Here is a 19,788-nt window from a genome sequence, read left to right as displayed (position 1 = left end):
ATTGATTTACTCACCCTCCTGTGAATCTATAAATCTTACCTTCTTTTCTAGAAGGAGACTAGAAAGCCCTCGCACATCACAGAACAGGAATTAAGCCTCTTGCACACCCCTCAAGCGGTGGAAGTTGTAAATAGGCCCCACGAAATCTACAGAGAATCAGGAAATGATACAGGCCACTGCACCCCCTCACTGATTAGCGAGGCCTCCTGCCCTTTTAAAACCCTCTTGGCGAGGCAGAAACCTCAGAGTCGGCTTTTGGGTAAGAGTCTGCCTTCTCTCCAGGTGGCTGGCCTTCTGAATGAAGCTCATATTCCTTTCCAATCAACACTTGTATCTTGAGTATTGACCTTTCAAGCAATGGACAGCTGAATTTGAGATTTGGTAATAATAATCGGGAAAAAAACACAAAAAATAATGGTAATAAGCTCTGGTTATGGAATGCTACAATTCATTTAATTACTGATAAAATCCCTAAATATTACTTGAAATGTTAAGACCATTTATTCCTACTTTAAGGTAAAAGTAACCTGAACACCTTTAAAAAGATAGCATTAAAAATTTTAAGCGGTAGAATAATGTAGAAAGGACTCTGCCTGTTCACGGCCCCAGTCCTAGCAAATGCAGGAATTCCCTCCACCGTGATCCTGCAAGCCCAAACTTGTTTGCCCCCACCACAGTGACTCATTTGGAGTCAGTGCACACCATCTTTAGTTTTCATCATTTAGAATTCTTTTTCTTACATGGTACACACCTGTGTTCTTAAAACTTCTGTCCCTGAGTATAAAAATATATAAATATATAATGTAGGCATTTGATAATACCAACTTTGAATATAATTGAAGGCAGGATGATTTCTAAATAATGAGATTATTTTATAACAATGAATTTTTGCTTTTTTTCCCACATCCTCACTTCTAAAAACCATACTAATTTATTTTTTAAACCTGAAAATTAAGAAAATGTTTCCCTAACGAATATTGGTAGTCTCTTAGATGTTCTATTTTTATTTTGCAGTATTTGTGTTCTCAGCCCTTTGGAAATCAGAATAATTTAGTTTCATTATGGTGAGATCTGACATGTGTAAGTCTTTTTTTTGACACAAAGTCAAACCAGTCACAGGATAATGAGTTTCACTCTCCTTGTTGATTGACCTCAGGTCGCTTATGGTGTCTTCTTCAGCGAACCAAAGTACTGGTGTCCTAACCCCCTGGGCCTCCTCCTCTGCTCTTCTACTTAATTTCTCCCCCTTAGCCTGGAAGCAAACAACAGCTTAAGGGAAGCTGCCGAGAGGCAAGCAACCAGGGGAGAACCCGAAAAACAATCCCACAAAGCTAAGGCTCATTTTTACCCTCTCTTGGAGTATCATGACAGTGCTGCGTTCTCACGTATTCCTTTGAGAAATACTCATGCCTTTCAGTTCCTTTCGACAGTTATTTACTAAGTGCCAGCCACTGGGCTAGGATCTAGGCCTTATGCTCATACCGCAGTTACAAGAAGCACAACTTGTGACTTTCTGAAAAGTTAGCGGTACTATAGAGGACTCCCCTTCATGCACAGAGGAAGGACAGCTAAACAACCCATGTCCTTTGGTGTTTCACAGGCCCCACGATGGCCTCAGTGAGACCTTGGTGTTTCCCCAACAGTAGACAGTGCATGGAGACAATATTAGCCCCAGTTGACACTTGAGTTTAAGCAGTTTGAACCTCAGTTTACATATGAGTTTTTAAGAGTGAATTAAAAGAAAATTTTCCTATTAAAAATAATTCATCATGGAAAAAAATAAAACAAGACGAAATCAGAGAGGGACACAAACCATAACAGACTGAATCATAGGAAACAAACTGAGGGTTGCTGGAGGGGAGGGGTGTGAGGGGTTGGGGTAACTGGGTGATGGGCATTAAGGAGGGCACGTGATATAATGAGCACTGGGTGTTATATAAGACTGATGAATCAGTGACCATAATACATTATATGTTAATTAATTACATTTAAATAAAAACAAATATATAAAAAATAGAAAAATAATTCATCATACTTGAGAAATCATTTGCTTTATTGTATAAATGACAATTTCAAGAGTGTACAAGAGTTTAAATTAGACATATAAACTGGAAGATACAGTATTCACATCGAGACATCATTCTAGAAATGGGCAGTTCAAATATATTCGATTTAATAAAGATTTAGAATGTTACAAATATCTACATTTGAGGCTTATAAAAAAGAAAGCAAAGATTAGGAATCTTGCTTGCCCACTCAGTAGCTCACAAAGGTTGACGTAACAATTCCCACAAACTGATCTCAGAAACAGAACAGTGTTACATTTTCTAGGAACACAAACCATGAAATTCTAGGGACGGTACTTTATATAATGTTGTTTGAGGCAATCTACATAGGAACTATGATCAAGACCCAAAATTGCACAAATTTGATAGGCCTTACATTTCCCATCGCAAATTACACTGCTGTCATAACTCACAAAATAGTAATTGTAGTATTTTATAAACTGCTCACTGCCTGCGATTGCAAACTGTTTAGCTAATCCATACAAAGTTTGTGGCTGCAGGTCTTCAATGTCGTAGGTCTGCGTCAGCACATATTCCAGCTTCCAGTCGGATTCTCCCTTTAGATTTGCATCTGTCAGGTTCAAATAATACTGCAACATATCCTATAGCAAAACAATCACAAAGCATGGCTTATTCTTTGGCATATAAAGTACTGCACAGCAGAAGAGTCCTTGTTGGGATTTATGTGACCTTCTTAATTTAAAGTTGTAGTCATTTAAAACAGGGAGATTTGGTTTTGTTAGAAAAAAAAAAAGTCCCCATAGAAAAATCTATATTGTGAAAATAATGAAAGAACATAATAGAAAATAAGCAAAACTATACAGAGAGATATACAAAATAAAAAGCTTTTGATTCCCACACCTCAGAAGTAACCACTGCTAATAGCTGCGTATAAATCAGCGGTGTGCTGAGGCAGCTGGTATCAGCTCACAGAGCCAATGATCAAATTTGTGGCAATCTTGCAAGTTAATTGACATCCCTTTGGCAGCTTAAAATTGGCCATGATGGGAGTTGCTATATCATGGAAATCGGCACTATAAATAAGTGTTTTTCCCCAATGAGCAACTTGTTAAACACTTATCAGCACTCTAGTGTACGTGTGTTGTTCTAGACTTTACGTACAAAGCAAATATAAATATTTAGAATATATATACCTATTTGCTATCTTTTTGGCTTTTTCAAAAAATGAAGTTATACTATGCACTATTTTGCACTTTTAAAAATAATTTAGTGCTATATCACGGCATCTTTCCATGTCAGTATGTGTGCATACACACACACACACACACACACACACGTATATGTACATGTATACACATATATAATATAAACGTATATGTGTGTGTGTGTGTATCTATGTTCAGATCCAAAAATAGGAAGCTAAGAGCTGTAAAATTAATTCAGTCAACTCTTTTATTTCCTCATTTAATCTAATGTTTACGAATTAAATCAGACTGCCCTGCCCTCTTCCTTCATAAAAACATGCTCTACAGAATAAGAGAGCTACCGCTTATTAAATTTATTATTAAATTATTAATGATAATTATATTATTATTATATTATATATTATATAAAATTAAATTATATGTTATTTTATTATTAAAAATGCATTTACATCAATAAAAACTTTAGTTGAAAACTTCTTTTCCAATGATATTAATTAAAAGGAGCAGTACTGATAAGCAAAATGCTCAGCCTTTCAAGGCTAAATTGGTCTAAAACACAGCCGGGTACAAGTTCCAGAGAACATTTGTGTCAAAGATAAATGTCCAGCTCAATTTATTTTCTTTACAAAAAAATTCTGCTACCATGTATCGAGTGCTTCCTAGAAGCAAGCATTTTTCTAAGTGCTTTACGTGTATTTGTTCAAGCAATCCTCACAGCAACTCTGTGAGGTCAGTAATACTTGGTTTAATGCTCATTTTACAGAAGAATAGACTGGGGACAAGGAAGTTAGGTAAAACAACTCTTGAAAGAGTACAGTTTCAGAGTCTAGAATTATCTGCACAGCTATGGTGTAGAAAAGAGTCATGAGTAACAAATATGGCCTAGTGAAAAGTTTCGGTATGTATACAAGTCCACAAATCAGGTCCTGCCCAATGTGTGAAACAAATGTGACGTCCTTACAAGGACAGAAACAACCTCCCAAAAGCTGACCTACACCCATACTTAGCAAGCGCTGATAAGCCAAATATAAAAAAAGAGGAAAGACATCATGAGATTTCAAGATAGAAACAACTTACATAGTTAAGCTGAAGACATTCAACTAAACTAATGAAAACTGTACAAAGACATGCGTAATTCTAAAATTGTGCCAACTTACCAATAATTTATAATCATGAGGATCATACTGAAATAGTCTGACGCCGGGATTGTTGGTCTGTTTTTGCAAAACACTCTTCACTGGGGTCACAGCAGGCGCCACAAACAAAGAATTTATTGGACTTCCTGGATAAAACATATGTGTATAAACATATTTTTTTAAATTGAGTTTAACTTTATCAAAAATATGAACAAATTCATGATTAAGAGATTAACAGACATAACAGCCAAATGAGATATTATCCTTGATGAATCCTGACTTGAAACAACTATAAAGAGACACTTTTGAGAAAATAAAGGAATTTTTATTATGATCTGGTATTAGATGATACCAAAGAATTATTATGGATCTTTGTAGGTAAGTCAATCATATTATGAGTATGTGAGTTAGCTGTGTATTCTAGCAATGCACGTAGGGCTAAAATAGATGTAATGCTTGAGATTCCCTTTCAAATACTTGAGAACAAGAAAAAAGAATAAAGTGATAGTAAAGCAAATGTGGCAAAATCTCGATAGATGTTAAATATAAGTGATGGTACATGGGGGGTTGTTTTATTATTCTTTGCCTAGGGGCATATTTGAAAATTTTCATAATAACAAAATCCAAGTTATTACAAGTACACACACACACAAATACAACACTAGTTTGTTCCATACATCTACCCAGAACAATATGCCAATAATTACACTTAAGAATCTGATTAGGGTCACCCTGTTTTTATACATAGCTATTAAAGGACTAAATTTCTGAGTAAAAAAGCTATCAACTGCTGAAAAATGGTCTTTTTTTACCAAGCCTATTCATTGTAGATGAAATGCATTTTGAAAACGTTCTCCAATTGCTGGAAAAAATATATATTGTTTTTTTTTTCCTGGCTGACTACTCTAAAATCAGAACCCTTATTTTGTTAACTCCCAACTTCCTGTCCTCGTGAGGAAGTCATCTTTAAAAATAGGTAATCATGGTTTGTTTGATGCTCGAGCTTCTTCTATTTTTTTTCTTTTAATTTTGAGTAGATGACAATATTGATTTGCACTTAACATTAAGCACTTGATAAATTTTAAACCAACGGTAAATTGTGCTTTGCTAATCAAAGTCTGAGAAGTAAAACAAGTCATATCAAAAGAAACTTGAGTCTAGGAGGTAAATAACGAACAGCAATATTTCTCTAAACTTGAGGATCTAAAAGAAAAGTTGAGTGAGCTGAGGGTTTCAGAGCCTATTTTGTTCACAGCTATCAAATGATGGTGGCCCCGTGGAATGAATAGGGAGAAACCCAGTTGCAGGCCTAACCACGAATTAGACACTTGACTTACAAGCATAGAAGATAATTCGGGAGAATCTGGTGCTGGCAGGCTCATTTAGTGAAACTTTTAATTTGCTGGATCAGTAAAAATTACCAGATACCCACTGCTTTGTTCTAGCATCTTGGATTAAGGAGATGCAAACAGAATATCATATTACCTTTTTGATCAGAAAGAACCATCATGCTATCTCTGTGAGTGTGTCCATAAAATTGTCCTACAATGACACTGCTGTATTTTCTAAAAATATCTATCAATTTCTCATTATGGAATTCTCTCATTGCTGGGGTGCTGCTTAAATAGGGCAGATACCCCACCGGGACATGCGCTATGATGTACACCTGGAAAAAAAACACAAGGAGGGCTGATGAGAATCTTTCTGCACACTTATCACAACCAAGTGACATTTAGATACCCAAGATTGAAAGCAGATTAATTAAAATTTAGAAAGCTAATATACCATCTCTCCTATCACCAAAAAAGGATGAAATTATAAAACTATTAATATCACTACATTTGCATTTGACTCATTTAAACTACACTGTTGATGATATTTGGTAACTATGACCTTGGTCACAATTTGTTTTTATAAAAAAACAGGTGTCAATCAATCCTCAAAGCATTAAAAGCAAAGCAAAATCAAACAAACTCAACAGTTAATTAAACCATAAGGTGTTTCATGCGAAAACAACTTCAAATTTTAATACTTTTATTAATACCTGACCCCCACTTGAGTTAATAAATACCCACATTTAGCCCCTGTTTATCCCCTGATAGATTTGGGTCCCTGGGATATACCTTCTCCTTGTTTTGCTGAGAGGTGTTCAGTGTATTCTCTAGCCATTCAAACTGATTGGCTGGGTCAGTCTCATTCAGAGTCACGATATTTGGGCCGTAGTACAAGTTTGTGTTTAGACTGATGATCCTAAGGTTCAGATTAGGCGAAACTTTCTGCGAATAAAAGCCACCTATAAAAACAAATGTAAGACACACTCTAGGAAAACACACACACAGATTCACAGTGACAATGAAAGCAAATTCTTAATTATGGTTGACAAGCCAGTCAGGAAGGTTATACTTATTTCTCATTATTTAGTTAGTATGTACACAGGCTGTCATTAAATAAGAATCAGGTTGAACACTTACTGAAAACCTACTGTGTGCCAGGTCGCGCGGCAGCCCTTCCACATACTGAGCTGATAACAACGGTTGTATCCAATATTCAGATGAAACATTAGTTAAGTGTTTGGGGACTAGGCCGTGAGGTATGGAATTTTGGAAAGGAAATATTCGTGCATCAACTTCTACCTCGGCATGCTTGGGGAGTTAAGATGAGAGCATGAAATATGAAATGCGCAGAATGGGAACACAGTTGGACCTTGCCAGACACGGCCGTGGAAGAGACGTCAGATCAACCAGAGCTGCCGCAGTCTCGGGGGGCTGAGGCTTTAAGGCAGAGCCCCGCTCACACTCACAAGCCCGTGGTGACAACACCCACTGTGTGCTGCAGTGACACTTTCAGAGCTAGCCCCTGACCTTGGACCCGCTCTCTTTGCCCTGGTTCCACTCACCATCCCTGCCTCCCCTCAGCTTTCAAAGATGACTTATGGCCTCCAGAAAAACTGGGCACCTCCAGAATGAATACACCCAGGCAAACATTAAAGATCTTAGTCTAAACAACATGAATAAAAATAGAGACGAAATGAGGATGAATAAATCTTTCACTTACCTTTCCTTAAAGTACGAATAGCTTCTTCATCGAGCCAGGGTTTCCAGAGATCTGCTACGGCATTGTACACCTTGCTGGTGACGACGGGCAGTTGATCCTGGCCACAAACAACATAGCCCACCGTTGAAACTTTAAGGACACGTGGATTAACTGATTTAAACATTACTAGAGCCCATACGACTATGCTAGACATCTGGAGATGCAAGGATGAATACTGGATAGACTTAATCTTTGAGGAATTTATAACTTAAGGAGACAAAAAAATATATAATCAATCAGCTATAAGACAATGTGCAAGGTGCTACCACAAAGGTTCTGGGAGGATAGAGGTGTGAATAATTGAGTCTGGCCCCCATGGCACTGTGGGGAAAGTGAAGAGAGCATACAAACCAGGCTTTGAATAATGATTTCATCAAGTTGGCAAGAAAGGGCATCAAAGCAAAGACAATGGCCCAGACGCCAACATGCACAGCGTTACTTACAGAGAAAAGCGCTTGTGCTGGTTGGCCAGGATATAGGATAGATGTGGGAGTGAGCTCATTAAAGTGACACAGAGGCAGGCAGGTTTGAGCCTGAACATGCAGGGCCTGGTATAGCACGTTGAAGAAAACTTCATGATTTTAGAATTAAACAATGTCCTCTGAAATGCTCACCCTAGTATAAAACTTCTGAACTTCCTGAATGAAAATTTATAACCACGTGCTTTTGTATTTGAAGACTTCTCTTTATATCAACAGGTTTTGATTTTTTAAACAACATGTGTATAAAACATTTTTATTATCATAAAGTATTTTTTATCAACCTATTTTATCATATTATACTATAGAATCTTTATGTGACATAAGTTTTAAGGAAGGGAAAAAGCCCCAAATTTTAAGAAAGTATATACTGAATAAAAATCCACAAATCATGTGTGAAATTTGGTAATTATTCCTATTTTTTTTGTTTTAAAAAATTGTATTAATAAACTGAAGCCATTTTCTTCACTCCCCTCATATTCCTCTGTATGTTGGTGATATGGACCTATTTCTTAAAGGAGTTTTCCTGTTAGCATTAGTTAAAATGCTTCGTTATTTTTCAAGATGACACCCAAGTCACATTAATTCCTAATACATATCCCTAATACATGATGAAAATACAAGTACATTCAGGGAACATAATAACCAAATGACTTGTTCTAACTAGAACTAACTATCCTAAGTATATTTTTAATTTGTGTCAGATATCAGAATTATCTGTCGAAAATCATACAATGACTTATAGGTCAATCCGGATTCTGATGAAAAATTGGGTATCATCATCAACATCGAAAACCTCAGAGTGTTAGCCATTGATGTTAGCCACGCCAACATACTGGTATGGTCATGTATAACCATAAAATTACATAAAATTACTCTAGACTCTTCTCTCAATTTTAGATATGCAAAATATGAGCACCAGAGAAGTTAGAGGATTCACCCAGGGACAGCTGGTCAGTTCCAGAGCTTGATCTAAATGCCAAGTCTTTCCTCCATCACTCCTATGCCCAATTATCTGGTGTACCATGCCATCATCTCAATCCTCTTTGGCTGTGACATGAGCACTGCCGAGAAATGAGGTATAATGAGAAGTGACTCACCCATAAGTTTGTTGGCACCAGCCTTGCCAGTGTAGGAGTAAATGAGGAACCTGGCCCAGACTACTTCCTTGGGTGGCGACTGGAAGGAATCCCTGGGCTGCCCACACTAATATCTACTTCTGATGTAATGGGTGGGGATGAGCATCTGTGTATGTATGCTTATGTAACTATGTTTATGTGCATGTTTATGAGATTTTAATAGAGAAATAATACTTAACAAATTATTTGCTACCTAATTATTTGTTAAATAATACTAACATAGTTGTTACTAATATTCACCAGAATTTGACCTCGGCTATCTGTCTGTAGGAGAATTTGTTATGGGGTTTTCATGTTACATTTGACATTTCTGAAACTGGGGTGGAAGGATGGAAGTAGAATAACAGAAAGAAGATTTTCAGATATAAAGTCATAAGTTTGAAAGAGAAAAAAATTAACTCTTTAAGGTATACGGGCTGCCCAACATACCCTAGCTAAACATACAACAGGATATATTTTAGAATTTTGATATCACCTCTATCTTTGAATTATTATAAGCTTTGACTTCACGAAAAGAAGACAGAAATAAAAGCAAAATGAAACAAATCCCCAAAGGAGTTGGGGAAAATGTATCCCGCGTCCCTGCGTACTGCTGTAATAACTGCCACTCCACGTACTGAGGGCTCAGATGTGCCAGGCTGGAAGCTATGGCCTTTTCACGCCATAGCACTAATTCTCACAGAAACTTTCCAGGGCAGGTAGCATTGCTCCTATTTACAAACGAGTGACTTATGGGTAAAGGACATTAAGTGAATTATCCAAGTTGGTCAAGCTTTTGGGAGCAGAGCAGGGTAGGTTTATAGTCTAGTGAATACAACTCTAAACCCCACGTGTTCTCCACTACACCAATCTGCCTGTCACCTAAAGCATATAAAAACAATGTGCGTGGGGCACCCGGGTGGCTCAGTTGGTTAGGCAGCCAACTCTTGTTTTCGGCTCAGGTCATGATCTTGGGGTCCTATGATTGAGCCCCACGTCAGGCTCCATGCTCAGTGGGGAGCCTGCTTCAAGGTTCTCTCTCTCCCTCTGTCCCTCCCCCTTCTCACTCTCTCTCTCTCTAAAATAAATAAATAAATAAATCTTAAAAACAAAACAGAACAAAAAAACCCTAGGTAGCCTCTGGCTTCTAGAGAATGTTCATCCCCAAGCGTCTGCCCCGTGTGGTCTAACATCCCAACAGTAACAAAGTTGACCCCTGGTTTACAGGATGACTCACAGAGACTAACATAAGCCTGGAGGCCAGTGCCACGAAGTTACTTGAAACTTAAGCTCATCCTAGACTACAACTTTTCAAAATCACTGTATTTAGGTGATCAAAACCCTCACGAACCATTCTTTTGATATGAGATGGAACAGATATTCTAAGCAAGGAGATAATTCTAGCCAAAGAGAGGTATGAAAGTAAATACCATGTCCAGGAATACTGAGTACGTCAATCTGGCAAGAATAAGGGGTATATGAAAGGATGTTAGTCTAATCGAACGCCAAAGATCCACGATGTGGCCTCTACCACCAAGCGATTGTGAGCATGTGAACAAGCAATGTGACATTTCCGGGCCTCAGTTTTCTCACCTATAAAATGAAGAGTTGATCTAGACCAAGGGTCAGCAAACTTTTCTTATGAAGGGCCAAATAATAAGTATTTTAAGCTTATGGGCCATACAGTCTCTGTGGCCACAATTCTCCTCTGCTGTTCTGGTGCAAAATCAGAAATCAGCCACAAGCAAGACAGAAAGAAGAGCCATGGCTGTGTTCTGATAAAACCTCATAACAAAAACAAATGTTTTTGGACCACAGATCACAGTCTGCCAAGCCCTGAACTAAAAAACAGTCTCTGAGATCTCTTGAATCTGTACAAGTCTAAGATTCTACCTACTCTAAGAGGACCCTATAGCCAAGGCCCAGCATCCAACTGTTATGTACAGGCTGTTTAATAAATGGTCCCTCTAATAGGTTGAGACCTGGGCTTATCAGGCATTAAACATTCTGAACACAATCTCTGTCTTGAATCACATCTTAATTAAATAAACTAGACTTGAACAGGAACCTCCCTCTTTGGTTCTTATGATAGTTTGCTATGTTTTGGATTTTTCTTTTAAGAAAGATTTTTTATTTATCTATTTGAGAGAAACAGAGATAGCAAGAGAGAGCATGAGCAGGGAGAAGAGGGAGAAGCAGACTGCCCGCTGAGCAGGGAGCCCACCGAAGGGCTCAATCCCAGGACCCGGGGATCATGACCTGAGCCGAAGGCAGACGCTTAACCTACTGAGCCACCCAGGTGCCCCTATGCTTTTGTTTTTAATCATAATCTAGCATAGAGCAGAGTGTGGAGAAATTTGTATGCCTGATAGAAATTCTGCAAGATGGAAACATTTGTCAATATTAAACTTCCTTGCTAACCTTATCATGGAAATTGAATGAACAACAAAATTATTCAAAAGAAAGTAGAAATTGAGGAAGAATATGAAGGAAAACAAGAATCAATAATCCACAAACTAGGGGTGCCTGGGTGGCACAGCAGTTAAGCGTCTGCCTTCGGCTCAGGGCGTGATCCCGGCGTTCTGGGATCGAGCCCCACATCAGGCTCCTCCGCTATGAGCCTGCTTCTTCCTCTCCCACTCCCCCTGCTTGTGTTCCCTCTCTCGCTGGCTGTCTCTATCTCTGTCAAATAAATAAATAAAATCTTTAAAAAAAAATAATCCACAAACTAGGCAATTTGCTTCCAAAACTCACTATGGACATAACTTTTTTTTATGGAATATTTTGAGTCACTGTGAAGTCTCCAAAGCACTTGTCTCACCTTCTTCAAGTTATTAAGAGCACACTCTACCGCCGTAGCCGCATTCCCATGCCCTACCATCAGCTAGTTATTGTCATAGTTTTGACAGTCCTGATGGGAAAAATCCTTGAAACACTTTTGGAAGTTGAAATCAAATTTACCTGTGGCCAATAGTCATGATTACCCAGCGCAGGGAAAACCCGGAGATTTGGAAAGAGACTCTGGATGGTAGTTGTCATATTAGCAATCACACTTATGACTTTGTCTGTTGAGAGTTCATACACTGGAACATGAGGTGGGCTATCCCTGAAAAGGAGACAAATCATAGAGAACAAAATCAATTTCTAAACTTTCTTTTAAAAAAGATTTCTTTATTTGAGAGAGAGAGAGAGAGAGTGTGCGCAGGCAGGGGGAGGGGCAGGAGGAGAGGGTGCAAGCAGGGGCAGGGGCAGAGGAGGAGGGCGAGAAAGAATCCTCAAGCAGACACCCTGCCGAGTGTGGAGCCCAGCACCGGGCTCAGGGCTGAATACCAGACCCTGAGATCATGACCTGAGCTGAAATCAAGAGTCAGCCGCTTAACCAATTGAGCCACCCAGGTACCCCGAGAAAAAAACCAATTTCTATAAAAAGTCACTCGATGTATGCACGATGCCTTGTTGCCCTGAAGGTACACTGCACACCTTCCTCAACAAAACAACAGATGATTGTTAAAAGAGTTGATAAACTACTCTTCATTTACCTTTCTCCCACAGAAAGTCCTACTTTAAAAATTTGCGTAATACAAATACAAGCCTATTACACTGCTTGACTGAAGATTATGAGAGACAAATGTTTGAGCAACTAAAAGCACAGATTCGAGCTAAAATTGCCCAGCTTTGCCGTTTACTAGCTCTGTGCACTTGAGCAAGAAGTTAGATGCTCAGCCTTCATTTCTTCATCTGTAAAATGGAAATAATAAAACCAATTGCAAAGATTAAATGAGTTATAATGTATAAATTAGTTAAATAGCACCATGGTCATTACTGCAGGCACAGGAAACATAGACCTCATCACTCTGTCATGGCAGGTAGAATTAATTATACCACCAGAAGATGATATTTACAAAATTACTATCCCAGATTAACTGCCATTGTAGGCTTTTGTTCTTGATTATTTAAACAAGACCTGTTATCACATTAATAAACACCTCAAAACACTGATGTAAATGTTCTGTTTGTGAAGTCATCTCTTAGCTAACATCAACATTTGTCTAGAGCCTGTATTCTACAAAAATTAAAAATTCTGAGACTTCTAAAATCTTCCTTATCTCTAATAATCTAATGATTAATTTGACATAGTATTTTTAAAACCCAAATAATTCTTAACTTAAAACCTAATTAATCTTCGTAGGAATTCAGCATTCTAATGAAGCTCAGGACACTGTGGATAAATATTGAGTAACTAACGGTGTTTGCATAATCACTTACCCTGTCCATATCATGAAAGACGCTTCTTGTCCTGAATTTTTAATAAAATCAAATGCTGACAAAATAAGGTCATATGGAGAATCACACAGAATATCTCCAAAGGGGCCAGGATTGGAGGCATTGGCGCCTTTGGAGGAAGCGCACACTTTTGTGTGGTCATCTGTGATGTGGTAGGTAGGGTCTAAGTGCAAGTCAGTCACATGCCAGAACTGTCCTGTTGATTAGAAAAGAAATGGTGTTAAATCTGCTTCCCTTTCGGAATTCCCATAAAAATATTTACGGTAAAACTAGAGACAGTTCTCCCTGTAATGGAGGAAAGCCTTAATAACTGAAAGGTTCATCTGCCCTGAAGGTAAATACAATACTTCCCTGTCAGGAGATGAGGATTTCGGAGAGTAGGAAGAATTTACTACAATTTACTACTTACATGTGTCAGAACTCATGAGCTCAGGGATGGCATGACTACCTAACAAAGATTACATAACAAACATAAGTTGCATGATGAAATATAGGGAAATATCCTTCTGGGAGGTCACTAAGAATATATGTCGTGTCTTAGTAGTATGTTTCCTTCCTTGTAGAAATTAAGGTTTTAGAACTTATTTATATTCTTCTTGTGGAAAAATTGACATAGAAACATTATATGGTCTGTTAGGGTTCCACAGTGAATAGGTTGCCGAACGAGGACCTCAGTCTCACTCCTACTTTCTTGAAAATCCTTGCCTCTCAACATTAAAGGAAAAAGAACATAACATTTTAATATTAGTTTTAAGGCAAAAGTAGGGATTGCTAGCAGCTCTTAAAAGTTACTAAATACAGGAACATCTCCCGATGTACACTTGAATCAAATGTTAATAATATTGAGGAAAGCGTTTGTTAAAGAGACGAAACCTCAGGGAGAAACTGAGAACCCATTTGAGAGCATAGGAAAGAGTCTTTCATTGAAGGAAATACTGGTACAAATAATCACAGTAGTACTTCTCTTTATTAAGCATTTGTGCCACACATTATAATAAGGAAACTAAATATACTATGTCATTTCATTCTCAAAACTTGAAGTTCTCATTTTAGAGTTGAGAAATGAATGCTGGGTCGATTAGGAAACTTGCTCAGATATACACAGCTAATAAATGGCAGAGTCAAAATCTGAACCCCATTTTGAAAGGTCCTCTAGTTTGCTTATACCTAATTTACATATATCATCTAGCTGCCTTCTCGTGTGCAATTAATACGTTATTTTAACATTGAGGCTTTTCACACTTTGAATTTTGAGTTCACTCTGATGATGACTAATTTATATCAGAAACACATCGGAAGTGACATAGCAGCATGTCCTAATCTAGAAACATGGAGCAAACAAGCAGAAGGCGATCTGTCTGTACAGAGATGAGAAAGGCTGAGTATGTAAGTGAGCAAACACCTGAACAGAACCCAAAGCTGGGATAATAAAGCAAAAAACTGAAAACTGTTCATTTGTTAAGGTGGAAAAGGTAAGTTATATTTGGGTTGTTTTTTTCCCACAACATTGTCATAATTTTATAACGTATTTAAGTTCACAGCTAAGAAGTGGTAGACAAAAGATCCAGAAGAAAGTAGACATAAAACAGTCCTTATGATTAGTTACTTGATATTCCGTCCCCATTTGAAAACATTTGCCACGAGTGATTTATTTTATTCCTTAATGCAGAAAAATACTCCAACTTTTATTTTTAGCTTAGGCATACTTTAGCCAGTACGCAAAGCAGGGTTGGCAAGCAGCCTGGAGGCTGTCCTTCTTGGTGTATAAATATATAGTACATCTTACTTGTATGTAAACATGTTTTTTTTTTAATCACTTGTAGAGTATTAAGGTGCAATAAACTGAGGACAGAACAGTATAATTTTTTGGTTAAGAGCAGGGACTCCAGAGTGAGACTACTGCAACTTTCAGTCCAAGTTCCAGGGGCGTCTGAGTGGTACGGTTGGTTGAGTGTCCAACTCTTGGTTTCATCTCAGGTTGTGGTCTCAGGGTCATGGGATCCAGCCCCAGGTGGGGCTCCATGCTCAGCACAAAGTCTACTTAAGACCCTCTCTCCCTCTCCTTCTGCGCCTCCCCACCCTGCTCTTTCTCTCTCTGTCTCTCTCTCTCTCAAATAAAATGAATAGATCTTTAAAAATCAATCAATCCAAGCTCCACTTACTAATCTAACGGTATGATCTTGGCTTGTTTTATCTGCAAAATTGGAAGAATATCACTGCCTCCTGCATGAGAGTTAAGTGATTTATTAGAAGTAAAGCTCTTAGAAGATACCTGGCATCTAGTAAACTCGATGTTAATTACACTGTTATTATTTTGACCCCAAGCTTGAATTTGAGATTGAACCTCCTCATTTCCAAGTAAGAGTTAGATTTTATCAAGTACTTACTATAAGGTTCGTACTGTTTTTTACACTTTCCATACCTTAACTCATCATTATTTTCCATTTACAGATAAGGAGTTGCAGCACACAGATTAATCCAAGTCACACGTGTCATACACAACAGGGTCAAGATAGGGATGCAGGAAAGCTAACTCCAGATTCCGTGCTGCTCTTAACCCCTGCACTGCTTGCCTCCCTGTGTGTGCTCACCTTCAAATGTCCTCCCGTCCCACTTGCCTCATGTGAAATAGATGACGACACCTCCATGAGATACCGTGACCATTAAGGAACATGAGATAATGAATACATTAAAGTTTTATAAACCCAAACTGGAAACACATCAAAAACACATCTGTAGTACCTCAATTTTTGTATCCTCAGCATCTAGAAGATGTCTGACCTCGAGTGGGCCCTCAATAAACATTCTTTAATTAGGCAAAGGCAGATTTCAGGATTTCCTCAAGATCACATGGTGACTCAGTAATGAAAGCTGAACCAGAACCAGTCTCTCTAGACTTCCAGTCGAGTGCTCTTTCCACTACATTGCACTGCCAGATCCAGATAAGTGAGGGGTAATTATTTAGATGCACTGAAGGAAGTCTTTAAATAGAAGCCAAGAGGAGCTCTGCCAGGTTCTTAACCTGGGATTTATGAATAATGAACCTCTGGAGGCCTCACCTCCCTCCTCTAGTGAAATTAGAGATAAACTGCTGTGTGTGTGTGTGTGTGTGTGTGTGTGTGTGTGTCTGTCTGTCTGTCTGTCTGTCTAAGGCCACAAACCTGGCCTGTGGCTGAGCCCACACTCTGCTACAGATTCTCTGGTTTGCAGTCCCAAGTTCTTTTCACTACACGATGATTGCTCTCTTGTTCCGCAGACAAACTTTAACAAGATCTCCACAAATATATGTGTACCTGCATGTGCATGTTGTCAACATATCTAGATAAATGCTCAACACTATGCCAAAAAAACCCTTATGGTTTATCTAAAATCATTATAATTTATCCTAAAGAACCTAGTAAAACATAATTCAGATGTTTGGACACATGGTTATTGTTTCAAATAGGTATTTTTGTTTGTGTGCTTATAACAACAGTTCCCACCAAATACTCCTGCAGGCCCTGACCTACTAATTCTTTTTTTTTTAATTTTACTTACTTATTTGACAGAAAGAGGGAGAGAGAGCAAACATGCACAAGCAGGGGAGTGGCAGAGGGAGAGAGAGAAGCAGGCTCCCTGCTGAGCAAGGAGCATGAAGCAGGACTGGATCCGAGGACCCTGGGATCATGACCTGAGCTGAAGGCAGATGCTTAACTGACTGAGCCACCCAGGTGCCCCTAATTCTAAAGAGTTCTAGACAAACACACCCAGGTGAGGTCTCCCTGGGTTGTTGTCCTCTGCCCCCTGGGACTTGATAGGACTGAGAATTTACACACACACACACCAAGGAAGCAGGGGCCAGTCATGGTGGGTGTTGTAAAGGAAGCAATTTGGGATGGGATCAGGAGGAGAAAGAAGGTCACATCAAGTGGAAAACATATAACATAATATATCCAGTGAAACTGCTGAGTCAACAATTCAGCAGATCTTTAAACCCAGTTTCCCCATCCCTACCCCCTCCCTAAGTGACTCAGCCTTGTAGCTTCTCTATCAAAAGAAGGAAGTGTAAGTGAAGATTCCCTACACATCAGAAAGTTGTCATCGAGGTCTTCTACAATCAGATCCTTAAAAGCCAAACAGCAGATTTGCCATTGGGTGGTCCCATGCAACCTGGGATATTTTATCTCAAAATCCTAAACAGTAACACAATTAAAAAAAAAAAACCAAAAACAAAAAACTAGCTTTAATAAAAGCAGAAACCAGCATGCATAAGCATTTTGGATCAATTTCTTGTTATGACTGACAGTTGGGAAACCAGATTCACAGTTCTTGCTTTCAACTGCCTGACAGTTGAGTCATGAGAACTTGGCTCTCAGACAGAGGAGGTATTTTTTCAGAGCATATCCAAAGTCGTGTGAGAGAGCAAGAGCATCAGAGAAGAGAGGAGGTTTCAGCACCGAGCACTGTGCTGAGTTTCAGAGACAGCTATGCCCAAACACAGAACAGCACTCCACCTAACAAAATCCCCCCTCCCCTAATTAACGAAGCAATTATTTTCAAAGGGAGGCAGGGAGGCAGGGCGAAACTTGATCTTTGAAACTGAAGGCTCAAAAGGCATCCTAAAATCTAAAATTCCTTAAACAGGTTGTTGGGCCCCAATTTTCAGAGTATCGTGTTGCGTAGGTCTGGGGTGAGCTGGGAACCTGCCTTTCTAACACATTTAGGTGCTGCTGATGCTGCTGGTCCCACAGTTGGAGAACCGCTACTGCAGTAAAGTGTGAAGAATGAGTAAAACTGGTCCCACCCACAGAGAACCCAGGGGCATCCAGGTAAAGTGAAATGAAGGTCCCGCGAGTTCTAACATAGATTAAGAGGTGGGTAGCATCGAGGCTGTGATGGTCCTCTGCTGGAGGAGTGGGCGGGAAGAAAAGGCCACCAACCCCGGCGAGCAGGACAGAAGACACCCTGAGTGCCACTGAAATGTACATCCCTGTGGGGAAGAGGAAACTCCGCAGCTCCCCTACGCTCCGGGCAGACCGGGCACTCTGGGAATGCGGGACACCCAGCTTCTAGCTTCGGTTTTCCTAGAGACACGCAGAGAACGCCTTCCTTCCCCGGGACGAACACCCGGAGGAACCTGGTGTCCGCCGCCCCCTGCAGCGCCCCCACTGGCAAAGATGCTTCCCCGCCCAGCCCGACCTCCCGCCGGTCGCTAGGCGCTCCGGTCCCGCAGTCGCCCTCCTCCTCCCAGCGCCCGGCGCGCCTGGGGCTCCACTGCCGCGAGCCTCCGCGGGGCGCACTGCTGCCCCCAAGCACTTTTCCTGACCGCGCGCTTTAGCCCGGCGCTCTCCGGCAGCTCCCGGCAGGGAAAGGGTCGCGCACTCACCCACTGCCGGAGCGGGACCCGGGCTGCCACCGGGCGCCACGGGCAGTCCGAGCCCGGGACGGCCATGCCCGGCGACCAACAGGCAGCAGACGAGCGCACCTAGAAGAGCCATCGCAGGTCAAGGCCACGGAGCCGGGAGCCTGAGGCTGTCTGGCCCGGGGGTGGAGAGAAGGCCGAAGGGTGAGGGTGTAGACGCCCAGAGGTCACGTGCGAGGGCAGATTCCGCAACGAGTGGGTTCGTTTGACCTTCTGCAACTGTCTAGCGACTATCTGCCCTCTTATGTCTTCGCAGCAGTGACTGGCCTAGGAAGGAATGTGCTTGGGCAAACCCCGGGCAGATCATCTTTCCTAAATGCCACTGGCACCAAACGGATGGGGCTTCTCTGCGGAACACATGCAGAGAACCTTGAAGTAGCATAATTTGGAGTAGGTCGTCAGAAGTTTTGGATAGCACAGTGGATCTCGAACGGCGGTCCCTAGACTAGCAGCATCAGCACTACCTGGGAATTTTAGTTAGAAATGAAAATTCCCAGGTCCGATCCCAGATCAATGACATCGGAAACTCAGGAGGGAGGGTAAGCGTAGTCCAGTAATTTGTGTTTTTAATAGCCCTCCAGGTGATGCTGAAGTGATGGTGATGTTTGAGAACACTGCTCAAAGACACTAGGTTTTAATTTTTTGGTTGTTTGGGCGTGTTTGTTTGTTTGTTTGTTTTTTTTTTCATTTACAGCTGAGTTAGAACAATGTCTCAGAACTGTGCTTCATGCGGTCCCAAGAGACATGAAAAGCATAAATAGAGCAAGTTGGTTTTACTCTTCTAAGGAATTTTTAAAGATACTTAGTCTGACAATGGAGCCAAGATCTCCAAACTTCTTTGGGTTCTGTGTTCCTTCTTTTACCATTTATGATATAAGGATGCTGGCCTCTTTAAGATAAAAAACATATAGCTTAAATTTGTAAGGCATGGAATTCCTTTGGAGAAGAAAATATCCTGCAGAATGATTAACCTCATAAAAGAGGTTGTTAAATGTATTTGTTTCTCATCAGAGGAAACCTTATATCGTGTCCTGTGTAATTTCAT

The 19,788-nt window shown here is 40.0% G+C and overlaps 1 protein-coding gene across 1 annotated transcript; it reads right to left on the bottom strand.

Annotated features, from left to right (window-relative positions):
- Window positions 1-2,034: 2,034 nt before the first annotated feature.
- SMPDL3A (sphingomyelin phosphodiesterase acid like 3A) lies at window positions 2,035-18,903 on the bottom strand. The gene is made up of 8 exons (XM_008691142.2): window positions 18,708-18,903; window positions 13,325-13,538; window positions 12,020-12,164; window positions 7,423-7,519; window positions 6,492-6,661; window positions 5,854-6,034; window positions 4,390-4,514; window positions 2,035-2,668 (listed from the first exon to the last, which is right to left on the bottom strand). Exons 1-8 carry the CDS (start codon window positions 18,817-18,819, stop codon window positions 2,351-2,353), a joined length of 1,362 nt encoding a protein of 453 aa, XP_008689364.1. The 5' UTR covers window positions 18,820-18,903; the 3' UTR covers window positions 2,035-2,350.
- Between the last annotated feature and the right edge of the window lie 885 nt (window positions 18,904-19,788).

The sequence above is a fragment of the Ursus maritimus genome, unplaced genomic scaffold (assembly GCF_017311325.1).
Source record: "Ursus maritimus isolate PB19 unplaced genomic scaffold, ASM1731132v1 scaffold_13, whole genome shotgun sequence".
Lineage (NCBI taxonomy): Eukaryota > Metazoa > Chordata > Mammalia > Carnivora > Ursidae > Ursus > Ursus maritimus.
Note: the sequence above shows the minus strand (reverse complement) of the source record. Positions and strands in the feature narration are given on the sequence as shown.